General features: G+C 36.9%; 1 protein-coding gene across 4 annotated transcripts in view; it reads left to right on the forward strand.

Moving 5' to 3' along the window:
- The window catches only part of LOC111141102 (par-3 family cell polarity regulator beta), a 1,027,371-nt gene that overhangs the window by 646,037 nt on the left and 356,778 nt on the right, over window positions 1-24,556 (forward strand). For all 4 annotated transcript variants that reach the window (XM_022493436.1, XM_022493462.1, XM_022493453.1 and 1 more), the window contains one exon: window positions 22,317-22,361. In XM_022493436.1, coding sequence (XP_022349144.1) covers window positions 22,317-22,361 — 45 coding nt within the window. The remainder of the gene's footprint in view (window positions 1-22,316; window positions 22,362-24,556) is intronic.

Here is a 24,556-nt window from a genome sequence, read left to right on the forward strand (position 1 = left end):
TTTCATTACTGGATATTTGCTGGAAGAAAAAGGAAATACAAATTTAAAACATATATAAGTATCTTTATGTTTATTGCAACATTATTTAAAATAGCCAAGATATAGAAGCACCCTGAGTGCCTACTAATAGATGAATAAAGATGTGATATATATATATAGATATAGATACAAATATAGATAGAATATTACTCAAAAAAAAAAAAAAAAATCTTAAAAAAAAAAAAAAATGAGATGTTGCCATTTGCAACAAAATGGATGGACCTAGAGGATATTATGCTAAGCGAAATAAGTCGGACAAAGAAAGACAAATACCATGATTTTACTTATATGTAGAATGTAAAAAAATGAACAAAACAACCAAACTCATAAATATAGAAAATGAACTTGCAGTTGCCAGAGGGAAGAAGGGTGCAAATATTTGTGAAATAGGTGAAGGGGATTAAGAGGTACAAATATCAGATATTTTAAAAAAATAAAAAGACACTGGCCAAGGCTATTCAGTATAATAAGCATACATTTTTACAAATTGTGGAGAGAAGAAACATGACGAGGGAGGCTAATATTCCAATACCCACTTGGTTTCCAGTGTTCACAAGAAAAGGTTACTAGGAATTCTGTTCAGTGAAAGTATTAAAATTCGAGTGAAAATTAAAACATTAAATTGGAAATTGACAAATCGAGAGTGATGGTTTCAGGTGAGCTTGGAATAGCTAGCTGATCTACCCTCTGCTGATCCAGAAACTAACTGGCATAATCCCCAAACCCTTCAGGATTATCTTTTTTGTTGTTGTTCCTTTTATCCATTTCCATGTTTGTTTGTTTGTTTGTTTAACATAGAGTGTATTATTTGTTTCAGGGGTACAGGTCTGTGATTCATCAGTCTTACACAATTCAAAGCATTCACCATTGCACATACCCTCTCCAATGTCCGTCACCAGCCACGGCTCCCTCCCCCACTCCCCAGCAAACCTTAGTTTGTTTCCTGAGATTAAGAGTCCCTTATGGTTTGTCTCCCTCTCTGGTTTCCTCCCGTTTAGTTTTTAGAAGCGTGAGAGCATATAAATGTTGCAGCTGAAATTCCTTAAAAGTAAAACAAGGGGATACCAAGTAGTTGGAAAACATTTAACCCATTTTTTTTTAATTTGAGGAAAAAAATGATCGTAGCATCCAAATTGAGTACAAACTAAGTTACATCAGAGACATCCTATTTCCAGACTTAATCAGTAGATGCCAGGTAAATAATCTCAGTGCTTTCTCTGTTCTCAGGAAGATGAGCAGAAAATCACAGGTGGACACATCCTCTAGCTGTAGGCTAGTAATGAGGCCTTATCAAAGAACGAAGAATGCCTTTGTTAATATAAAAGTAGATGAGCATGAAATATAATCGATAATAGATGGGATGTCTTAGCAGTGACTCGAAAGATATAGGAAAGAATCATCAAGTAAGTTTGGAAAATGTTGGGTTAAACAGGCTTCTAAAATACAAAAGTGCTCACAATCTTTAACATGTTTTATGTATATTGTTGGGTTTTAAGAGTCTCCGTGGGTCTTCAAGATATAATATATGCAGCATTTCCCAACCTTATTTGACCACAGGAAGCTTGAGTACAGACGGTCTCTTAGGACAAGGGCTCCGGGGAATGTCCTTGGCAAAGAGAAGTTGTGCCCATGAGGTGTAAAGGTGATGTGCGGCAGCCAGGGGAGGAGGAGGGAAGGGCCACCAGCCAGCTGGGACATGTGGAGTGATGTCAGGAAGCGGGATGCAGTGTGAGGGAGAACCTCCAGGACAGAGAAGTGTCCACAGCCACTAAATAGGTAGGGGTTGGCTGCAGAGCAGCGTGGAAGAACAGGTTGTGCCAGAATGAGACAGGAATGGACCCCTGATGGCAGAATGCGTCTGCCTGCGTGCAGTATGCAGTAGGCGGTAAGCACATGCATCATGAAATAACCTCGGATACAGTTCTGAATGGTCGGTCAGTGGCTAGAAACCACGGACTTTGCTTTACCCGTGCCAAAGAACTTAAACACCTCAGCCCCAGAATCCAAGGCGTCGATGATGGCTGTTAATGCAGAATAGGAAAAAGAGGGAAAGCTTAGCAGGAATTCTAATAGCAGGAACTACTATTTTTTTGAGCACCGACAGTATACTGGGCGTGAGTTTTCGTGCAGCCATTCTATTGCCATTTTATAGATGATGAACCTGGGATTTAAAGAAATTGGCTTGTGTGAGGTGTCACAGCTCCATAGTGATGGAGTCAGGATTTGAACTTGGGTGCGTTTAACTTTGATGCTTTTCTGTTTTCAAGGGAGGCTTATTAATTTCCCGGTCTTCACTCTAAAAATAGAAGACTCACCTCCTCTCCTACTTCAGTTCTGTCTTTCATCCAGGACCTGCTCAAGTCTTGCCTGTTCCAGGGGCTGTCATTTTTTTTCAAGCTCTTTCTCTGAATTCCTAAAGCAGTTACCACAGGGGTCACTATTTTTAGCACAGAATTGCACACACTTTTGGGTACCTGCTGAGAGAGAATTTTTTCCCGGTGTAATCAGATGGCAAGAGGGAGAATTTTTTCCCAGGCTAATCAAGGCCCTCCAAGGCCTTGCCTTTTACTTCTTTAGCCCCCGGCTCACTGCTTAGGACGCACAAGTGCTAAACAAATGCAAGATGGATGGTGTGGACAGACAGTGTCAGAGCAATCTGGCTGCAATCTCAGAACCCATTGATCTCAGTGATTAATTTGGCTGATCTTACTAAGTAGGCGGGGCCCCCCTTTTTTTTACATCAAAAGTTTGAATAGTTGAATTAAAGTACAAACAAATAATTAAAGGATAAATGAATGAATGTGCAAATAAATGGTTTGGGTAGCAACATAGAATAGGGGTAAGGCTATTTCCAGAGGGTGCCAAATGTAACACTCTACCCTCACAGTTACTCGCCCAAACGAATTTTGTTCATTTGAAAGTGATTGCAGAAGCTTCGGAGAAATGAACAGGTTTAAGGAAAGAGTCAAAGGGGCGCCTGGGTGGCTCAGTGGGTTAAGCCTCTGCCTTCAGCTCAGGTCATGATCTCAGGGTCCTGGGATCGAGCCCCGCATCGGGCTCTCTGCTCAGTAGGGAGCCTGCTTCCTCCTCTCTCTCTGTCTGCCTCTCTGCCTACTTGTGATCTCTGTCTGTCAAATAAATAAATAAAATCTTTAAAAAAAAAATAAAGAAAGAGTCAAAGTCAGGAACTGTAGAAGGGCCAAGGGCTTTAAATTCATTCCATAAAAAAGTGTGAAAGCAGTTGTTTAAAACTTGAAGAAAAGGGCTATGTGCTTTATTTCCTAATTGGAGGAATCTATGAATAAATTAAGCAATCACTTGACATAATTGATTTAGATCATGTGAATTCACTTGCACTGCCAGAGAGGGTTAATTAGATCGATTGTTTGCGGCCCTTTTTCGTCTTCTGCCACTTAGTTCTCTTCCCTTTGTATTCCTCCTGATCTTTCTTTTGTTGTTTTTTAAAATTCCATCTCAAGAAGGATATATATTTTATGTATATTTAATTTTAATTTATAAAAAGTTTTTCCTTTTGTTTATAGAATCAGAAAAAGTTGGAGATAAATATTTTTGCAACAAGTCTGTATGCTTATTTATTAATCCCATTTTCATTTTCCATAAATCGTTGTGCAGAGGACTCGTGTAGTTTGAGCATAAACCTAGGGCCATGGGAATTATATTCAAAACATGCTCGAACCACTTGCTTTTACCTGCAGCAACATGAAATTGAATTACGTTACTATAGAGCTATTGGATTGCATGTGAGTTGTGACAGATATTGTATAAGCTGAATATTCAGAGATTTTGCTCACCTTGGGTCACACAGTCTTAGTTGTCATGGCAAATATCCTTAAGTGATACCAAAAAATCCTAAATCAAAGAACACGACTCAAAATAAATTGAAAATATTCTACATAGTTTAAATGCTTGGTACAGACTCACCCATTACAGCTTCATAATTTATGTACATTTTTATCCACAAAGCAATTTTTGTATTTAGGTTTAATCAAAGAATGTATTAATACAAGTGCAATTTACTCTAGCTTAGCATGCTAAGACAAACGAGGGCCTTTAAAAAGCCCTATGTTCATGTAACCTGATTTGTATAATGTCCAACAGTGATAGATGTATAAGTTAACTCCTAAATGGGCTAAATTAACTAACCCCTTAAATATATAATCTGTATTCCTTTATAAAAAGTACTTTCCGTGCTTATCCATGACCAGACCATATTTTAGAAATGTTGTTATATTGAAAATGAGGTCACAAGGTCATCAAGGACAAGAATTTCTAAAGACAGCTCAGTCTAATCATCTACCCCACTGGAAGAACTGATGAGATGCTTCCTTATTAATGGATTGGGAATATCTATAAAAGAAGGTGATAATTTTGACCAGGTGTTCAATATATCATTACCATGTACTTTTCTAAGCATGTTTTAGAAGCATATTTTATCTTGAAGATAAAATGCTGGTATGGAAGAGAAGTACTTGAAGAAGCCTATTTGAGTGACAAGTGAAAATATTTTTTCTTAGGTCGGAGAAGACATTAGCTACGGATAACATAGGTAACACTGAGAGACGATCCTACAAGTTCACTTTGGATTCCACTGTTCCCTTTTAAATTCACATCCTGAAATGTTAATTAATTTAGAACCTCCACATTCTTAAAATAGGATTAAAAGACACACTTTAATAATCACTCCCTATTATCCACATATTCTTTGTTGTTCACGAGAATAAAGGAATAATTATAAAATACTTGACAAAGACTATCTTTCAAATATGAAGAGTTCTTCTTAGTAGTTATTAGAAAATATTTCAGTACAAAATTGGAAAAATGTATGCTCAGTTCACCAAAGAAAGAAATTCAGTTGGCTAAGGTAAAAGCAATATATTCAACCTCACAAGTCAGTAAAACAATTGAGACAATATATTGGCAAATACTGTCAGATGTTGAAACATACATGTCTCAGAATCACAGTACGTGTTTGTTGAGTTTTTAAATTGATGCTCCTTTACTGCAAGGCAATGTAGTAATTGTATAAGGCACCACCATACGAATCTTAGCACTGTTTTTATCTTTTATCAATAATTCTATTTTGAAGAATTATCCTACCAAAAAAATCAGAGATTTAATCAAGATTTAAGTTTAAGGATTCTTCACTATGGTGAACTTAATGTCTGAGCAGTTAGAGGGTTTGTGAAATTATAGGCTATGGATCTAATAGATAAGATAGACTATTATGCAGCCAATAAAAATCTTGAGGCTATTTAATGACATGAAAAATGTTAATGATAAAACATCAGTTGAGAACAGTATTCAGATATGTTACTGTATAAGTGTGTGTATATATATAAATGATGTAGAGGAAACATATCCATTTATATCCATTTATAAATGGATATCCATTTATAAACATATCCATTTATAAATAATAGAAGGAAATGCAGCAAAATATTAACATTGGTTTTTCTCTTAGTGGTAGTTGCAAGGATAATTTTTATCTTTATACATCCCTGCACTTTTTAAATCCTCTAACACAAATATGTATTACATTTACAATTAGATTAAAATCAATTGGCAGCCAACAAGATAATTTTAAAGTAGAATTAAAAATCAGGTAATTCTGTTCATGGTAGAAAGAATTGGTCATATTTAACTCTGAAAGGAAAAGGAGTATAGAATGTATTGGCTGATTTCCTAATATTGAGGACTATCACGTGGAAGACTAAATAAGAATATTTACGGGCAGGATGATATTTGTGTTACTAGATTTCAGGTCAATACAGAACTTTACTCCTTTACCAGCTGAAATGGTATTAAACAGGAGCACGTTCCACTGCACTGCTCAGATAACCATACCAATGGTAGTACAATACACAGGAGTTTGTTGGTCATATGTAACATGAAATCCAAATAGGGCCAATTCAGTGGCTCAGGGGAGTCATCAAAGACCTACGTTCCTTTCTTTTTCCCATCTGCCATTCTCGATTTTTCTGGCTCTCGTCTTCATGTTTGTTATGTCAGTGTCCAGTGCTAAGTCTTCAACAATCGTATCCATGTTCCAGGCAAAGAGAAAAAAAGATGCGGAAGAGCCGAGGGTAATAGTGCAATGCCAACTTTCCTCCCTTTATATCAGGAAATCCAACATTGTGCGAGGAGCGCTGCCCATTTTGATCTCACTGACCAGGAAAATGAGTTTGTTGGTGGTTGCTGGTGGCACTGGGTCACCCAGCCAGTAGTGCCATAGCTCCCCTGTGAGGTGGTGAGCTTCTGGTCACTGCTAGCATTTCAGAAGTGCAGAGAGAGCCTTGTATGCATTGGGCAGAATTTCTGAGTTCTTTTATATCCTCATCTTCAGAGACCATTATTCCAATCCCATTTTGATAGAAATGTATAATCCGTAGAAAAGCAGGAAGAAGGAAAGACCTGATTCCCTATCCAAGGTCAAAGTCGAGCTTGAGTAATTATATTTAGGTTGGAGCAGGGAAAAGAGTCAGAGTTGTTAAGGGCAGCGATGATACCATTTCAAACCAGAGAATTAGTGGAGGCACAACATTTAGGAAGGAGATAACCCAGATGGAACAACAATGAAATATTATTTTTTTCTTCTTAATGACCTAAAGCAGTAATTTTAAATTTATATTTTCATATCCTGAGTTACTGAGACAATTTCTCTAGCTGAAGCAGGCAAGGATGTTTTTTTTTTTTCCCTGTTAGTTGCTAAAGGCACGGGGTCTAGAGCCTATGAGTTTTACCAGAACCTACCAAAGTATCCAAGACACGAAAAATATTATTGGCTCTGAGGTATGAAAATAAAGCCAGAAATTTGAAATTAATAAGTGTTTGAATATCCCTAAAGTATAACCCCATGCTGATTTTACTAATTGTTACATTTATAATTCATAAAAAACATTATTACATTTGAAAACAGTTATTTTGGGATTTTTATTCCAAGTCACAAGAATTTCTAGGTATTCACGAAGATTCCTAAAAAAAAAAAAAATCAGTAAATATCTATTAAATGAGTAATTCATACCCAAATAATTTAATTTTTCCAAATCTCTTTTGGAGTTTTGCAGCAAAAAATGTACTTATTATAAGAATCAGGGAGCAAGGGGAGGAGGGAAAAGAAGTAGGGTGGGATGATGGACTTTCCCTTCCTTCATCCACAGTCTCTGAGGCCTCCAAAGAAACCCCTGGTCTAAGGAAAAGAGATTAAAAATTTACTGCCTTTGAAGTCGCTTTGGACTCTAGGTCTGTCAGCTTTCCAGTTTTCCTATTAGTATTTTCTATTATCTCAACCTTGTTCAAGATTCTTAATATACCTCAACACCTTCCCAAAAGATAGTGGATGTTTAGTATGTATGTGTAATCATCTGTTCTGCAAAAGGAGCCTGATTAAAATGAGTTTATCTAATAGATCAGTATAAAACACCATCAGTTCACTAGAGTGTGAGAGTGTGTGCAGACCTTTGTGCAGCCCATTGAAGGGAAAGGTTGTGTTCTCTGGATTGGACAGACAGCACATAAACCTCCGAAGCTAATATCCTCTAATAAACAATGAATCTGGATGACAACTTTTCAAAATCTATTACATACTAGTAGCCCTGGTTTTGCACAGTTTGCATATTAAACAGATGATAGTCAATTCTGGGCAGAAATATAGACAGTATTATATACTTCAATTCATGCCAGAAGAGAAATCTTTTGATAGCACTTATTGGAGCCAAGAACAGAAGCAGCTCAGCAATCCCCAGCCAGAAATCAGGTGCCAAAATTAATACATGCAAGAATAAAATGGGTTGCTGTCTTAGTGTAAAGTCCATAAGCTCTAGGAGAAACACGCATATAAATCCTGAGTAGCTCGGGTTATGAGAGCTGGAGGGTTACAGTTCAGTTCCCGGCTGGCCAGTTAACTTTACACGAAGAAACAATGTTGAGTGATGGGAGAGTATTTTCTGCCCAGCTGGCTCTCTCACAAGCATGTGCAGAAGTGCCAGGAAGAGAGCAGGGATGGTGGTGTTCAGTAACGTAAGCCCTGCACATGACTTGGATATAGCAGGCTTGCTTGTCAAACGTGTGGGTGACACACAGCTCCGCAGTTTGCTAATGCATTGGATGACAGAATAGGGATTCAGGAAGATCTCAACAGGGAGAACTGATGAGCAGCAATTCAGAAGATTAAATTTAATAGGGATAAATGTAAATTCCTGTACTTGGGTTAAAAAAAAAAAATCACATCTGCCTCCTGCCTTACTCCCATCCAGCTCATTTTCCACACTGCAGTCTGGGTGATCTCTTTAAAACACAAATCTGATCATGTCACTTCCTTGCTAAAAAGCCCTTAACAGCATCCCATTGCCTTGAGGTTAAAGATAAAAGTCATTAATGTGGTTTTGGGTTCCTCCATGACTGACCCCATTCTTTCTACTTCACCTGGTCTCCCACCCATCTCCCTCTCACACTGAATGCTCCAGCTTTATGGAAGACCTTTGGGGTCTATGTATGGGATCTGCTTAGGAGTTTCTGTGTTTCCTCTATCCAAACATCATCTTCACACTCCCCCATACATCTTCAGGTCTCTACTTAAAGTCCTCAGAAAGACCCAATCTGTGAACTAGGGTTAGTCTCTTCATTACCTGTTTTTAAAGTCCCCTAATCATGCTTCTTTAATTCAACAAAAATGTAGCAAGTGCCCACAATGTCCTAGGCACTGTCCTAGGCCCTGGGGACAAAATGGTGAACCAAACAAGTCCAGGTCTGTGTAGATCTTATGTTCTAGTGGAGAAGATATCAGGCAGGAGAAGCAGAATGAGGACATAGCAATGGAGAGCTAGAGCTGGAAGCCCTACCGTAGGTAAGGTGGCTGGGAGGCCCCCTCTTTGAGGATGTGATGAATATGGAGATGTGAATGAAGGGGGTCCGTGAGCTCTGTGGCTATCTGGGAGAATGGCACTGCAGTCACGGGGAAGAACATGTCCCAGAGCTCTGAAGTGGGACGTGCGCAGCATGTTTGGGAAACTGCAGAGAGGCCAGAATGAGCAGAGTAGGCTGAGCAAGGGGAGAGCAATGAGGTTGGGAAGTCCCCAGGGATCAGCTGAGGCAGTGAGTAAAGGCTATCATGAGTTTTTAGATTTTCTTCTAAATGGGATCACAAGCTACTGGGAGGCTCTGAGCATGGGACAGTTGTAATAAGATTTTTGTTGTGTTTATTATTTTAAAAGGATCCCAATAGCTTCTGTGTGGAAAATAGATTATAGGGAGTAATTGCAGAATCTCAAAGATCAGTCAGGGGTTATTAGATCTGTCAAGGTGAAAGCTGAAGGTAACTTTGAGGGGGAAGATTTGTTAATACCTCTCACTGTATTTGTGATAAGTTGTGTGATAGAAACGTGGCCGGTTCAAGGCTCAGACTGTCTTGTTCACTTCCGCGGTCCCAGGGCCTAGCATGATGCTTGGCACAGAGGTCTTGTCTCTCCATAGATCTTTGTGGGACAAAGACCTGGCTTAAGAGCAGTTAATACAAAAAACACTTCAGGGTGTTAGTTGATAGTAGCCCACTTTGCCTGTCAAAAAGTTACTCTGGTCTTAGGTTGCATTTAAAAAGCCAGGGATTGGGGCACCTGAGTGGCTCAGTGGATTAAGCCGCTGCCTTCGGCTCAGGTCATGATCTCAGGGTCCTGGGATTGAGTCCCGCATCGGGCTCTCTGCTCAGCAGGGTGCCTGCTTCCCTCTCTCTCTCTCTCTCTCTCTCTCTCTGCCTGCCTCTCCGTCTACTTGTGATCTCTCTCTGTCAGATAAATAAATTAAAATCTTTAAAAAAAAAAAAAGAAGCCAGGGGTTGATAGGGGAGTGAGGTGAAAAGAGGAGATATGAGTCCCAGGGCACTCCATGCTGCTTCTACTATTTCAAGACTATTGACTTGATCCAACACCATTCCCCGCCCCCATCTTTTTAATTACGGAATCCCTCAGTCAAAGACCACACACTAGATTCTGATTCTGTGGTTCTCTCTGCTAACTTCATTCCTATGTTCAAACAATAAATTCTCTATGATGTTACTTGGATTTATCTCTTTTTTTTTTTCCCTTCCCACTGCTCTGACATCATCTGAACAATAGTCCGCACCTCTCCTTGGTAACAATTTCCAGGTGTATGAGCCTCAAAACAACTTAGAACAACTCTATGTCTTCTGAGAGCATCAACAACCATTTTTAAGAGACATCATGTGCTCTCTCATGTAGTTTGTTATGAAATTCTACTTCAGCAGGTAGTGGTGACTAGTGAAATATATTCTAGTTGATGGTATAACCATTAGCAAAATCTTACCTCTTTGACTCCCATCCTAGAAGGAATTTGTGCTTTGAAATCAGGAAATCTTCAGACTCCCACTGCCCCGCTTGCTAACTTTATGACAGAATCCTATTGAGCTGCAGTTCCCTCCTCTGTAAAGTGAAGATAATAATGCCCAACTCACAGAGCATTTGTAAAGCTTAATAGATAACATGTGTTAAAATGCCCAGCATGATTTCTGACTCGTGTAATATGTTTGGTTCCTTTCACCTTATCCCCATTAAGGATAGAATCACTTTGTGGGAATGTATATTTATAAATAGTGAAATTATACGTGTGTTGTTTGGCTGGTTAATAGTGAAAATAATTGTTTATTATGTGACTCACAGAATAGCCGGTGCCCCCTTTTTCTTGGTGATAATAGAAATATTTACCAAGGGTCTAAGAAACATGAGCATTTTTATAGTGTGAGTAGTAGAAATAATCCATCCCTGATAGGTCCCAAGAATTCACAGATAGGTTTCCTAAAAACGAACTCACACAGGTCGTCTTTTCCCTGTCACAGATTTTAAAAAAGAGAGACTCCATACAACTAATCTCTGAGAACTTTTGGAATCTGTAATGGTTTATCATGTGAAGATGAACAAAATCTTATCTTTCCCTTCATTGAAGTTGCCCACAAATCAACATGAAACAGAGTAGAAAATGGCACATTTGTTTGGAGGAAAAGCTGAAGTATCACATGGGGGAGAAAGAAATGGAGAGAATAGTCTACAAAGAAGAGGTTGTGGGGGGAGCTGGGCCCACGAGAAGTAAGTGTATTTATACACCTGAAGCAATTCCAACTGAGGTAAAGGCAGATGGGAATCACTCTATGTGACCTTGATAAAAGGTAAATAGAGGAAAATAGAGTTCAAATGTTGAAGAAAGGGCTGAGAAGATTCAATTACTTGCTTTGCAGTTTGAATTTAGTGAAGGTTTTGGGGTAGGTTAGAAAAATAATGAAAATGATACTTAGCACAGGTCAATCTGGGTATGGTAAATAAATAGTGTAGACTTGGGGAGATGGCGGTAGGTCAAGAACAAATTGGAGGCAGTTGCCAAAGTTCAGCCATGGAATGGTTAAAGCCTGGGGTCCAGCAGTAAGGACTCTTGGAAGGAAGACTCATGACAGTTGCTCATAATGATAGCATGTGTACTGGACACAGAGTAGTCCTGAGTTTAGACATGGTTTTCTTTCAGTCTACAGCTGCATTTTCCTTTTGGTTATATATGCCAAAAAAATTTTTTTTTAATCCTATTTTCAGCATTGATTACATGGTATCCCTTTGTGGGAGAAAAGTGGGTAATGAGACGTCCAAAGAATATTGCTCTCGGTCACTGATCACATTCTCAGCTCGGAGTCTCCCTGTTGCATTCTAGATGATAGTTAACCAAGTTCTCTGTGATTGAGGAAACTGGTTTCAAAAAAGGACAAAGATGTTTCAATTAAAAAAATAATTAGAACTATTTTTGTACAAATCCCAGAGAAATTAAACAATACTATACCATGGAGCAAAGAGTCCAGAGAAAGCTAGATAGTTAGAGTGTGTAGAGTACCGGAGAAGAGAGATTTTGCACAGAGAGTGAACTCCAGGTATATTTAAAGCTTTTGTCTTAAGTATTACACAGAGTACTGATCAGAGTACTTATGTGAGAAAACTACCAAAGCTGGGAAAATAACTCCCCAAAATATCCAGGAAATAGTACCCAGTTTTTGTACATGACCAAAAATTGTACCTGTTCCTTCCAACAAGATTGGAAAAATCTTAAAATCTCTAGGACATTGGATAGGGTGTGCATAAAGGCAATGCCTCTGCAGTAGGGTATTCTCAGCCTAGAGTAAAGGCTATTCTAGTCCTGCCTAGAAAATCTTAAAAGCAAACTCCAAAAGGATAAACTCTTTCCAAGTGATTCAACTATATCCCAAAGATATAAAAAATATTTAAAGGAATATAAAAATGCCAAGAACCCAATAAGGTAAAATTTATGGATCTAGTATCCAATAAAAGATTATCATGCATACAAAGAACTATAGAAATATGACACATAATGATGGGGCGCCTGGGTGGCTCAGTGGGTTAAAGCCTCTGCCTTCAGCTCGGGTCATGATCTCAGAGTCCTGGGATCGAGCCCCACATCGGGCTGTCTGCTCAGTGGGGAGCTTGCTTCCCCCTCTCTCTCTGCCTGCCTCTCTGCCTACTTGTGATCTCTCTCTCTCTCTGTCAAATAAATAAAATCTTTAAAAAAAAAAAAAAAGAAATATGACACATAATGAGAAAAATCAATCATTAAAACCAGAACTGATGCAGATGTTAGAAGTTGCAGGCAAGCACATTAAAAAATTATTGTGATTATATTCCATGCATTCAAAAACCTGGAGGAAAATTGAGTATTTTAGTCAGAGGTATGGAAGATATTAAAAAATCATCTGGAAACAAAATGTTTAACATCCAAGATGAAAAATACAGCGGACGGAATTAACAGCAGATTAGGCATTGCAGAAAACAAAGGCACAGCAATAGTAAAACAGAAAAGACACACAGAAATGAACAGTGAACTGAGGGACAACTTCAAGGTGGCCTGAGGTACATGTAATTGGAGCCCCAGATGAGAAAAAAGGGAGACCAGAGAAAAATATATGAAGAAATAATTGCCAAAATTTTTCTAAGTTAAATGAAAGGTAAGAACCCAAATCCAAGAATAAGTCTCAAAAATGCTGAAAGGATTCAGGTCATACAACATATATTCTCACTATGGTGGAATTAAAATTTCAAAAATAGAACCCTGGAAAATCTATAAATATTTGAATCAAGAAAAAAACTAAGAGAAAACATAGAAGGTATTTGAATTGAATGAAAATGAAAACACTGTGTATCAGTTTGTGCAACAATAAAAAAAAGTTGTGGGAGGCCACTGATAGGACAATTTACAGAACCGAATTATTAGAAAACGGAGAAAAAAATCTCAAATCAATGACCTCAGTTTTCACTTTAAGAAAATAGAAAGAATAGAGTGAATTCAACCCAAATTAAGCTTAAGAAAGGATATCATAAAAGAGTAAAAATCAATGAGCTGGAAAAAAATTTTTGAGAAAATCAGTGAAATCCAGGTCTAGTTTTTGAAGAAGGTCAAGAAAAAGGGTGCCTTATTACCAAGACTAATCAGGATAAAATAAGACACATGAACATTATCAGGATTGAGAGAAGGGACATCATTATGGATTCTACAGATAATAAAAGAATATTAAAATACTTTATGAACAACATACTTGACAACTAAGATGAAATGAAATTTCAAATTACTTGAGGGAGACAAACTGTCAAATTCATGCAAGAAGACATAGTCTGAATAGCCCTATAGCTATTAAAAAAATTGAATTATATTTAAATACTTTCCTACAAAGAAATCTTTAGGTCTAGATGGTTTTCCTGGTGCATTCTACTAAGGAAGAGATAATATGAATTCTACAGAAACACTTCCAGATAAATAAAGAGGAGGGAATATTTCCCCAATTCATTCTATGAAGCTGTTGTTACTATAATATACCAGACAATGACATTAGAAACCAACAAAAACAAAAAACAAAAAAGAAAAAAAAAAAAAACAAAAAAACCCCTTTAACTTGATATCCTTCATGAATTGATACAAAATTATGTTATAAAATTGAGCAAATTGAATTCAACCATGTATAAAAAAGATCATGATCAAGTGGGGTTTATTTTAGGAATGCAAGTTTGGCCTAATATTTGAAATCCGTGTGAGTCACATATTAAGAGACTAAAACACAAATGTATGATTACATCAGTAGATACCAAAAAAAGGTATTTGAAAGAATCCAATATTTAATGAAAGAAAAAAATTAAAGAATATTGTTTGGGAACGAACTTGCGGTAGAATTATGAAGGAAAAGAAAATGATAAAATGCAAATTCAGGATTGTGGTTACTTTTGAATAAGGAGGAAGGGGAATAAGATTGGAATGAAGCACCCATGTGTTTCAAAGGTAAAATAATATTCATAAATCCAGTAGATGAAACACAGTGTCCGTTTTATTGTCTTTTATATCTCCCACATAAGTTATGGATATTTTAATGCAATATTTAACAAAAGCAACTTTTAATGCTAATGGGGGTTTTTGTTTCTGAAATCGTCATGTAACAGAAAGACGTCTGTTTGCTCTGTTTGCTGCTTTGGAAACTCATCACATTTGTGTATTGAAAAGAGTATCCTCTGTACCAAGCATTTTGGATTTTTTGGAAGTGTAACGTGATATTTTCCATAAACAGAATGAACTGCATGTTTAAATGTCACTACCATGTGAAGAACAGCAGTGAGATTAGTGCTAGCAAGCCAAAAACTACAGAAGCACTAAACCCCAGGGGTCAGTTCTGTATAACTCATTGATTAGAGAAGGACACTAGGATATGACTATTCTACCAATTCTATTTTTTTCTGCAGTTCACCACTTTAAATATACGTGCATTGATATTTACTCCAACAGTTCTACTGTGTTCTGTTTTTTATCTAGACCTATGCTAGAATTGGATTCCAGTAACCTTTTCCTACCCCTTCCTTGCCAGGATTGAGTCTGCAAATTACACCACAAGAGTTTTACTAGGTTTATAGACATGTGTGTTTCAACATTCATATAACCATATACAGAACACACTAAACATATGCCCCATTCATTAGCCTAGAGCCCAATGGTAAAGGGACATATTCAAATTGCTGCTTTCTTTACTCTTCCATATTCTGCATCCATTCACTCAACAAACATGAGTAAGAAGTGCTAAGCATGATTCGAGGGTAACAAGGAAAAACAAGACATATACCTTCCTTAAGGTTTTCATATTTTAATGCACAACAGATCCATACACAAATAATTGAGAAATTTACAAATTATGTTCCCTAAGCTCAGCCCAGGAAGATGACTTGGAAAAGATGATATTTAAATGGAATCTAAAAGCATACATGCAGAGCGGGAGAATGAATGAATGTTCATGATGATTCAGAAGGAATTTGATGTGCTATTTGTATATTGTGCAGGTGCATGAAGCTGCATAGCCTGTTCAGAAATATACTTCTGTGCAGAGAAGTGCAAAGAACCTAGCAAAGGTGGCGGTATTTAAAAGATGATCAGAATCCGTTTGTGAGCCCTGCTCAATTTCATGATGAGTTTTTGCCATGCTCTGAGTTGCCCCATGCTGGAAGTAAGGGGCAGTGTCCACATTTTACAAATGAGTTCAGTAAGCTTGAGAAAGACTAAGTAATTAATCCATAGCCACACAGGTAATTAGTGTCACAGTCCAGGTCCCTTTAACATCAAAGCTTGATCTCTTCAACTCTTTTCATGCTACTCCGTATCCATGACTAAAAAAGATGCTCCAGGTGCTAAAAGTTGTCAAAGACACTAATTGGTTTAAACATTCAGCCCCCTAAAACCTTTATTTACTTTTATGGGTCATCATGTCTGTCTGTCTAACCTACTGTATTCCTAAAGCTTATCCCTCTTCCTTTATTACTATTATTACTTTATTATACTAGTTATTGCATTGTATCAATGTGTTATTTGTCTCTCCTTATTAAACCCCAGCATCAAGTATTTGATTTTCTTTAGAAAGACAGTATTTATTGCATAGATTCAAAACAAATGACTTAATAAATTTATGAAGGAATGATTTTGTTTTTCCAATGTTCTTTAATGAGTCCAAGACAATAGTATAAAGAACATAGAGAGAGTGTTAGATTTTCCTAACTTTAGATTTAAGATCTCCTAAGATTCATGGAGAAAGGGAATTCAAAAGAGATCCCTGAAAAGTTGTGAACCTGTGAATAGATGGGTAACTATAAGGGAGTGGGTCCCTCATTTTTATCTCATGATACTGTGGCTGAGGGATGTCCTATAATATCAGAAGAAAGCTTCCACTGTGGAGTTCCAGTTAGCTTATCATCAAAGCTGTGCTTTAGGGGAAGCTTGCTAAGAGAAATGGTGAGATAAAAATTTATATCATCATCTTACATTAATTCCCTACCCCTCTTTTCAGCAAAAGCCTTGATTTGTTTCTTTAGTTTTGCGGGGTTTGTTTATTTGTTTGTTTCAAGAGACGGAAGAATTTTTCCACACTTAAGAATTAATAGTGCTGAAAACTCAAAAAGTCTCCCTGAGGAGAAACAGGATCCCAAATGCTCATTGACATAAGGAAACACTATAAATTAATGCTGTAAGAGCTCATGGTTACTAAGAAGAGAACTTAATTTACAACGTGAAACAGGTTCGTATTTCTTAGAAATTCTGGAAATCAATCAGTGGTACAGAAATTGATTTACTAAAAGAGAAGAAAATTGATTCTTAATATTGGCAACTACACCAACATTTTTTTTTAAGTTCTGAAGGGACATCTCTTGAAAACAAGTTTATTAACCATCAAGGAATTACTTGGTATTTAGTTTCCTAGCAAACTATCCAAAGAGAAGTATTTATGGCCTCATTAGAAGATAGATTTTTATTGTACCAAACATCACCTTCAAAACTGCAATCTCTATTATGTCAAAGGCATGGAAGTAGAAATTAGATGAAACAGAACTCTGTATGTAAAAGGCAAGCATTGCATCATATTTAAGAGTGCGGCTTTGCACCACAGTATCTCAGTAGGAAGTAGTGGGAATCTGAACACATTTGCATATTCCCATTCATGACATAGTGTTGGCATTCTCAAAAAGAGTAACTGTAGCTGATGGCAGTTTTTATCTGAAGAGATTTATACGTGTTAGCAGTATACTGTCTTCTGTCAGCTTAAGTAGAGCATATGGGGCCCATTAACTCACCAAATCTGCCACTGTTCTGCAAATTTTTATTAAGCAAGTGCAGCCCCTAATAGTCACTTATGTTATAGAATGTGTATCAAATGCTATCAATAAGCAAGAGAATTGTTTTCCCCCAGTGAGAATGCATTTGAAGTGTATGAGAAAGCTTGACAAAAGAATAAAATAGGAATTCTAAGTGATCACTGTACTAGTATAAATGTATCCTACTGGGAATCCAATGTATGTATATAAGCACTTTAATGTTTGCTGCTAATAAGCTCTCAGAATGCCATCTTTTTCACAGATTTTTCTCCCCATATTTTCTGAGTTTATGGTTTCTCTCAATTCTAACAATGATCCTGGTTGAGATTAAATCAAAAGACACTGCGTGTTTATCCACAGTTTTAAAAAAGTTGGTATAAGTTTTGAGCAATTCTAATTAGCTTCAAAAGACCTCAGCAAAGACAGCTAGAAACAGAGGCCATCAGGCTGCTCTGTTTTCCCAAGCAAGTCTTCATGAACGAGAGGATGCACCAGGGAATTAACAAACATCCAAACCCAAGAGTGTCCTCCTTATAAAGCACTTTACAAGACTTAAATCAGTGTCCATCAATCTTGAGTTGAAGGCCAAGAAGCATGAGCTTAGTACAGAAATCCCATTATCCAAATAAATTCAGAGATAAGAAGAGCAAGCCCCAGTGCTCTCTAAGTATTTAATAACAGTTACACTAAAAATGTCCATGAATTTCATTTTCAGAAGGTTTCCACATTTCACTGATAATGCTTTGATTCCTGTAATAGCCCTTTAAGTAATCAAGAGCAAGTAGTACCTGTCCTTGGATAAAACTGAAGGATAAGAAAAGGAATATAATAGGCTCTGGAAACTTGAAAAAGAAAAAAGAAAAGAAATACAAAAGAAAAGAAAAGAATGAACAAACAGAAAAAAGAATCCGTCATCAGAACCAGAACAAGAAATTTTGAGTCTTGATCCATCAACACTCTCTGACTAGATGCATTTGGTGCCTCACCATTTTAGAACCGAAGACCTTTACAACACCCATTCCACTCATTTTTTCAATCTCTTATAAATAAGGTTTTAGTCTGAAATGACACACCTGTCATATTCCTACTGCTACTATTCCAATCGCTGTGCTATCCAAATATTATGCAGTGAAATGAGTAGACTTAAACTCCAGTCCCAAGAGATAACCTTAGAGTAGCTCAAAGGTAATCTGAGTTATAAAGGAAGTTGAGTATTAATTATAACACTTGTCATTTTTTAAAAAACTGCTGGTAGTGTGTATAATTTTACCTCATTTTCTCATTTGCTACTCTTATTTAAATCACTTCCCAGCACTAAGCATGTGCATAAAAGATGATTGTTCCCAATTTAACCTTTTAAATAAAGTGTATTCTATTAAATAAGTCATTACAGTCCCTTCTCTTTTCCATTATGTTTATTCATTTATCTTCTGTCCCAAAGATAGACATCTGTGTCACTGAATATTTTGGAGAAAGACCCCTAATTTTTATGCCTATCACCCATTTGGATTTTCTATACTGTTTTTTGAAATAGTGCTCTAAAGAATTTCAAATTGTCAATTAAAATAATGATAAGTATTCCCACTTAGAATAATAGAGAGTGTGCAGTCAAAAAGTTAAGGAAGTACCATGTTTAACCTAATATGGTTGAGGAATTTGCAATACTTAAATTGGCTTAGATTTAATGGGATAACTTAGGTCTGTCAAAGAAAAAAGAAAAATGCAAAATAATAAAATCTTTGTATGAATCCCTTTTCCAGAATAACTGCACATAATAAGACCATATAGTCTGAAAACCATATTTCCTTTGCCTTTCTTCCACTACAAGATGAACTAGGAGACAGGTAAACTGAGAGGTTAACCCTGCTGTGGGTGTTGGATTATCCATGAGATAACAATTCCAAAACATCTGCCCCAAGGCATTGTATTCTCTCAAGTGTTTTCCCCCTCTGTCCCTCTATAATCCCAGGAAGTGAAATCATAAACACCACCACCATTATCAAATGCACAACCTTTACCACTCTCACAGTTTTTATTTATCAAAAGTTTTCATTTATTGAGAAATATGTACCTGGCCCACAGTGCTCGATGCTTTCGTACATTTTTTTCATTGACTCCCACATCTCTTCATGGGGTGTTTTTATCTAAATCTTTTACACAGGGAAACTAAGGTTGAAAACAACTTAGTAACTTGCCTGGTAAAGCTGACATTCAACTCATATCATCTCTTTATTAGCTGGCATGTTATTCTTCCTTTCTATTATAGGTTCCGCTTAATAATGATGATAGTAGTCTGTATTTATTAAGCACTTACTAAATGATCTTCTAAGTACTTTGCATAAACTTACACATGTAATCTTCACTACAGGCCTATGGAGGAAGCAATATTATCCTCATTTTATATATGATGATATTGGGGCTCAGGGAGCTCAGATAAATTGCATATGACTAGTAAGTTTCCAAGTCAGAATTTTAACCCAGATGATTTCTCACTTGTGAAGTGGGGGTGAATATTTTAGCTCAAACCCATTAGAATGCTAAATTTCCAAACATATTAAACAAAATTATTGCTAACGCTTGTTGATTTTTATCACCGCAGAAAGATTTCTATTAATAACATATATTCAAATAAAAGGATAATAGTTTTCTTAACATGTAAGTTTTTGTCAAGTATCTTCTTCTATTCATGCAACTGATGATTCAAAGAATATATAACCGATTCTTCTATGACTTATCACCAGTATAGTGGAGTGGTTAAGAGTGCAACATTTAAGTTCTGGATCCTCCACATTGGAGGCATGCTTCAGTTTTTTTTATCTGTGAAGTAAAGATAATAATAGTACCCATCTTTATAGTCATCGTGAAGATTAAGTGAATTATTAGCCCTAAAGTACATAGGACAGAACCTACACATTACAAGTGCTGTATAAGTATTAGCCACTAGTGTTACTATTTTTAAACCATCATTGTTTTCTAGTACTTTTCTATATGTACTGTAGATTCTACTGTAAATTTTTTTTAGACATGAAAAAGCCAGAATTTGGCCCACAATTGGAGCCTGATGAGTATGGACTGACATATCCAACTAGAAATATGAAGAAAAGTCTGATAAGATTTTTTGTTTGTTTGTTTGTTTTAAAGATTTTTATTTATTTATTTGAGAAAGAGACAATGAGAGAGAGCATGAGCAAGGAGAAGGTCAGAGGGAGAAGCAGACTCCCCATGGAGCTGGGAGCCTGATGCGGGACTCGATCCGGGAACTCTGGGATCATGACCTGAGCCCAAGGCAGTCGTCCAACTAACTGAGCCACCCAGGCGTCCCAGTCTGATAAGATTTTTAAGAAGTTAATAAAATAGTAGGAGAATCACAAGACAAGTAGTGTTATTGTCTAGAAAATAAATAGTGGGAAGATCTGTGTATAATAACCGGGTTGGTGAAATACGACCGAATGGTGCAGACAAAGGAAGGAGGGACATGCTCCTCAGAGGCCTCTAGTGTTAGGGAAAGTGGAGGGGGTCTTCTTTGTCAGCAGAGTTCACTTCTCATTGCTCAATCCTTGAGCACCAGGTTTTTATAGACCAACATAGCCAGTGGCACATAGCAAATAATGAACAACTGTTGTTGGATATTGAAGTGATAACCCATGCAGAGATCTTAAGGATTAAGAACTCCACATCTGTATTTTTGAGAGATGTTGGATAATAGCTTTCATATAGCGTCATTGTGTAATATTGGTATCAGCACCATACCAGCCTCCTAGAATGAGCTGAGAAGTATTCCCTCCTCTGAATTTCCTGAAAGAATTTCTGAGGATTGGTGTGATTTCTTCCTTAAATGTGTGGTAGAATTCACCAGTGAAGTCTTCTGGGCCTAGAGTTGTGTGTGTGTGTGTGTGTGTGTGTGTGTGTGTGTGTGTGTGTGTGGTGGGGGAAGTTTTAACTACAAATTCATTAAAAACAACAACAACAAAAACTATAGGGCCGTTCAGATATTCTATTTCTTCCTACATAAGCTTTGGTGACTCGTGACTTTCAACAATTTGCATATTTCATCAGAGCCATGTTAATCTAGGGTTGATTTTTTTTTTTTTTCCCCACTACTGAAGCAGGGTTCTTCATCTTCTTCTCCATGGCCCTGAATTATGAATCTTTACTCTGGCTATTAGGACTAGGCACGATTCGCAGCCCTGTGTGAACTTCAGACACTCTTCCCATTATACTTTTGGGTAGTTCTTCCCCAGGTCTTGGGCAGTTTCTTCACATGTGTGTGATAATCAGTATATTCCGCTAAATACGGAGATCTTCAGCAGATCTCAGCAAGAGTTCTGGGTAAGTCTTTCCTCTCCGGTTCTCTGCCTGCAACTGGCATTTGCCTTATCTTCCCTGGACATCCAGGTCCATGTGCTCAGGCTGGGGTGTCACAAGGCTCTGCTCTGTTTCCCTCCCTATACCACAATCTGGACACTTTCTCCAGGCAATAAACTGGAGCAGTTACAGGATTTACCTCACTTGCTTCATCTCTGCTGCCTAATGTCTAATCCCTGGATTGCCACTGTTTCCTGTTTTATGTATTTAATTTTTTTTCAAGAGAGATTGTAAATCTGTTCCCTTTTACTCCAGATATAGAAGTCTAGTCCTTGAGTATTGAATATACACATATATATGTAAATATATATATGACACTCAAAAAATTTTATTATATATTACACATCTCCCCAGGAGTTTACTTTCTCCTTTCGCAGGCATGAAAACAATAACCTAATTAACAGGGCTGAAGGTACTGAAAATTAAAAGAAAATAAAATTATATTCAGAGACAATCTAAGGTGTGTATATAATAAATATATAATATATAAATATTTTATATATATAGAGAGAGAGAGAGAGAGAGTGAGAGAGATGTATCTTCATAGTTGCCTTTTAAATATCTACCAAAAGATATGAGGTGCCCCAGGTAGGCCAGGGAACAGTTTTTTTCTCAAATTTTTTCCAGTAAAAGATTTAACTTCTTATGAATCTATTTCAGTTTATTGTTCAAAAAATGGCTGATTTACAAGCAGGCCTGATCCTTGTCTCTTTTATTTCTTCTCAGTGTCAGATGAAAGCAAAGTCCACTCATTGGCTGCTCACAAATCGGGTAAGAAACTCCTTGTAACTGACTTTATATTCTCCTTCCTGGAAATTGCTGGCTGTGTTCGAGTAGCAGTTGGAACCTATTTCCATCCACTAGTCACTGAAAGGCTTGCTAATTAATACATGAGATGTCTCTGACTTCCACAAAGATGAATTATTGCTTGGCTGTGTGTATAGTGGCATAATGTATGCTGACTCAAAATCTTTGAGAGGAAAGGATAAAGGTTTCCAAAAACTAATAATTATAAAACCAAAAATCTTAAACCTGTTTGCCAGCTGAACACTTAAAACAACAACAAGGAAGAATTATAAGGAAAATCCAAGAAAGTTTGAAACTCTTTCCCATGATGACTTTCACATTACAGTGGCAGAACAAAGAGCTCCAGAACGAGAAAAGTATGGTCATTTCTCCTCAAAAAAGGAATAGTTTTTTTGCTTGTCATCAAAGAAGATCACACCCACGATGGCCATTTTATCTTTCTTTAGACTTAGGAATGAGCTCCCTCATTTCTAGAGGTTCTCTGGAGAGTCCACAAGGATTTCTGTGAGTTTCCTGGGTCTTTCTCTGTTATGTGGGAGATACCTTCCAGTTGAAAATCCAAGCTTTTCCTTCATTGCCAAGTGGTTTTTCTTCTCTCCCCTTGTCCTTCATTGTTGTTGTTGTTTTTTTTCACACTAGTTGAAAACACTTAGAGCTACCAAGCTTGCAAATACTACAGTGATCCCTTTCCTCTACGGGTGTATTATTTGGGGAAGAGTATCCATGTTACTCTCAGGTTTGCCACTCCAAATAACAGAAGAGCTACAATTTGTTGACATCCCCCTGTTTCTGAAACAAAGAAAGTCTTTCCAGTCACCAAGTGTCTCCTGTGTTTATGTGCTAATTATGTTTCCAGCAGTAAGTGGCCTTGATGCCTCATTACTTCCATCATGTTCCAAGGCAAGATTATGATTTTTTTTTCTTTTCCTCTTTCTCCAGTTTCTCTTGTGAGAACAGCAGGGAAGGGCTGGTTCACAACTCTTAGATTTTTTTTTTTTCTTTTCTGCTTCTCCAAATAAAGAGCCTAAGAGGTTAGATCACCGTGAAGGAGAAGATTTCTCTGAGAGCGATAAACTGCAGTGTTGCTTTCCCCCATCATCCTTGTCCTTTAAATTCTCTACTACTGGAAATATTTTTAAGAGCCTGAAAAGGAAGTTCTCGTGACCAAGGAACCCCAAGGATAGCCTATATTATTTTCATCTTCAGTGCATCCTAAATGGTACTGCTTATCGTTAGTTCTGTTACACAGATTAAGACTTGAAGATTAAAGCCTTTCTATGTACTGGGATGGGCTTCAAGGTTTTTAAAAAAAAAAAAAAAAAAACAAAAAACACATGCACACCCAAAAACCAGTTTTTAAGACTGTTTATCAAACTGGTTTTTTTAAAATGAGCAAATAAACTTTCTGACTTTTTTCTAGAAAATCTAATCTTATTCTGATCTTAATTTCCAAACAAGTTTCTGTCAGCCAGTGACTAAAAGTTAATGGTCCTCTTTTAAAATGAGAACATTGTTACCTTTGCATATCACTACAGTATGTTACTAAGTTGAATGATATGCTTTTATATAGTGTGATATAAAACACAGTAAAAAAGAATTACCCAAAGTATGAAACTTGAAATAATTTCCAAATTGAAAAAAAATGACAAATATGGCATAATTTTAAACCTGTCAGGTTAACTTTTATATAATATGAACCATGCTGCTTTAAATATATCAGGTGTTTTAAAGATTTCTGATGCTTAATGAACTGCTAGTACAACATTCACCATTTTACATTTCCAAGTCCTCGTCTAACCTTATTACGGTATCATTGAGCTTTTCACTGGCCACCTATGGAATCAGTGGAAATGCTGAGAACAACCAGAACATAGCTCACTCTGGAGCAAAAGTGGCGTATGAGAAAACCCAATATAGATGGCTAACCAATTACCTAAAATTCTATACTCTAGAGTTATATTAAGTGAGAGCACTCTAAAACAGTAGAGACCATCCTGAGAAAATATAAAGCAGCATTAAAGAAAAATCTACAACTAAGTTTATAAATTTATATACTCAAGAATATACCCTCTTCCATTTTTTATATTTATTTGTTTTAGAAAATTCATCTTGAATTATAACGATCCTCAAAAAACTCATCCCTCATGTAACCTGCAACT

Source organism: Enhydra lutris, unplaced genomic scaffold (assembly GCF_002288905.1).
Source record: "Enhydra lutris kenyoni isolate GAN:26980312 unplaced genomic scaffold, ASM228890v2 scaffoldscaffold1, whole genome shotgun sequence".
Lineage (NCBI taxonomy): Eukaryota > Metazoa > Chordata > Mammalia > Carnivora > Mustelidae > Enhydra > Enhydra lutris.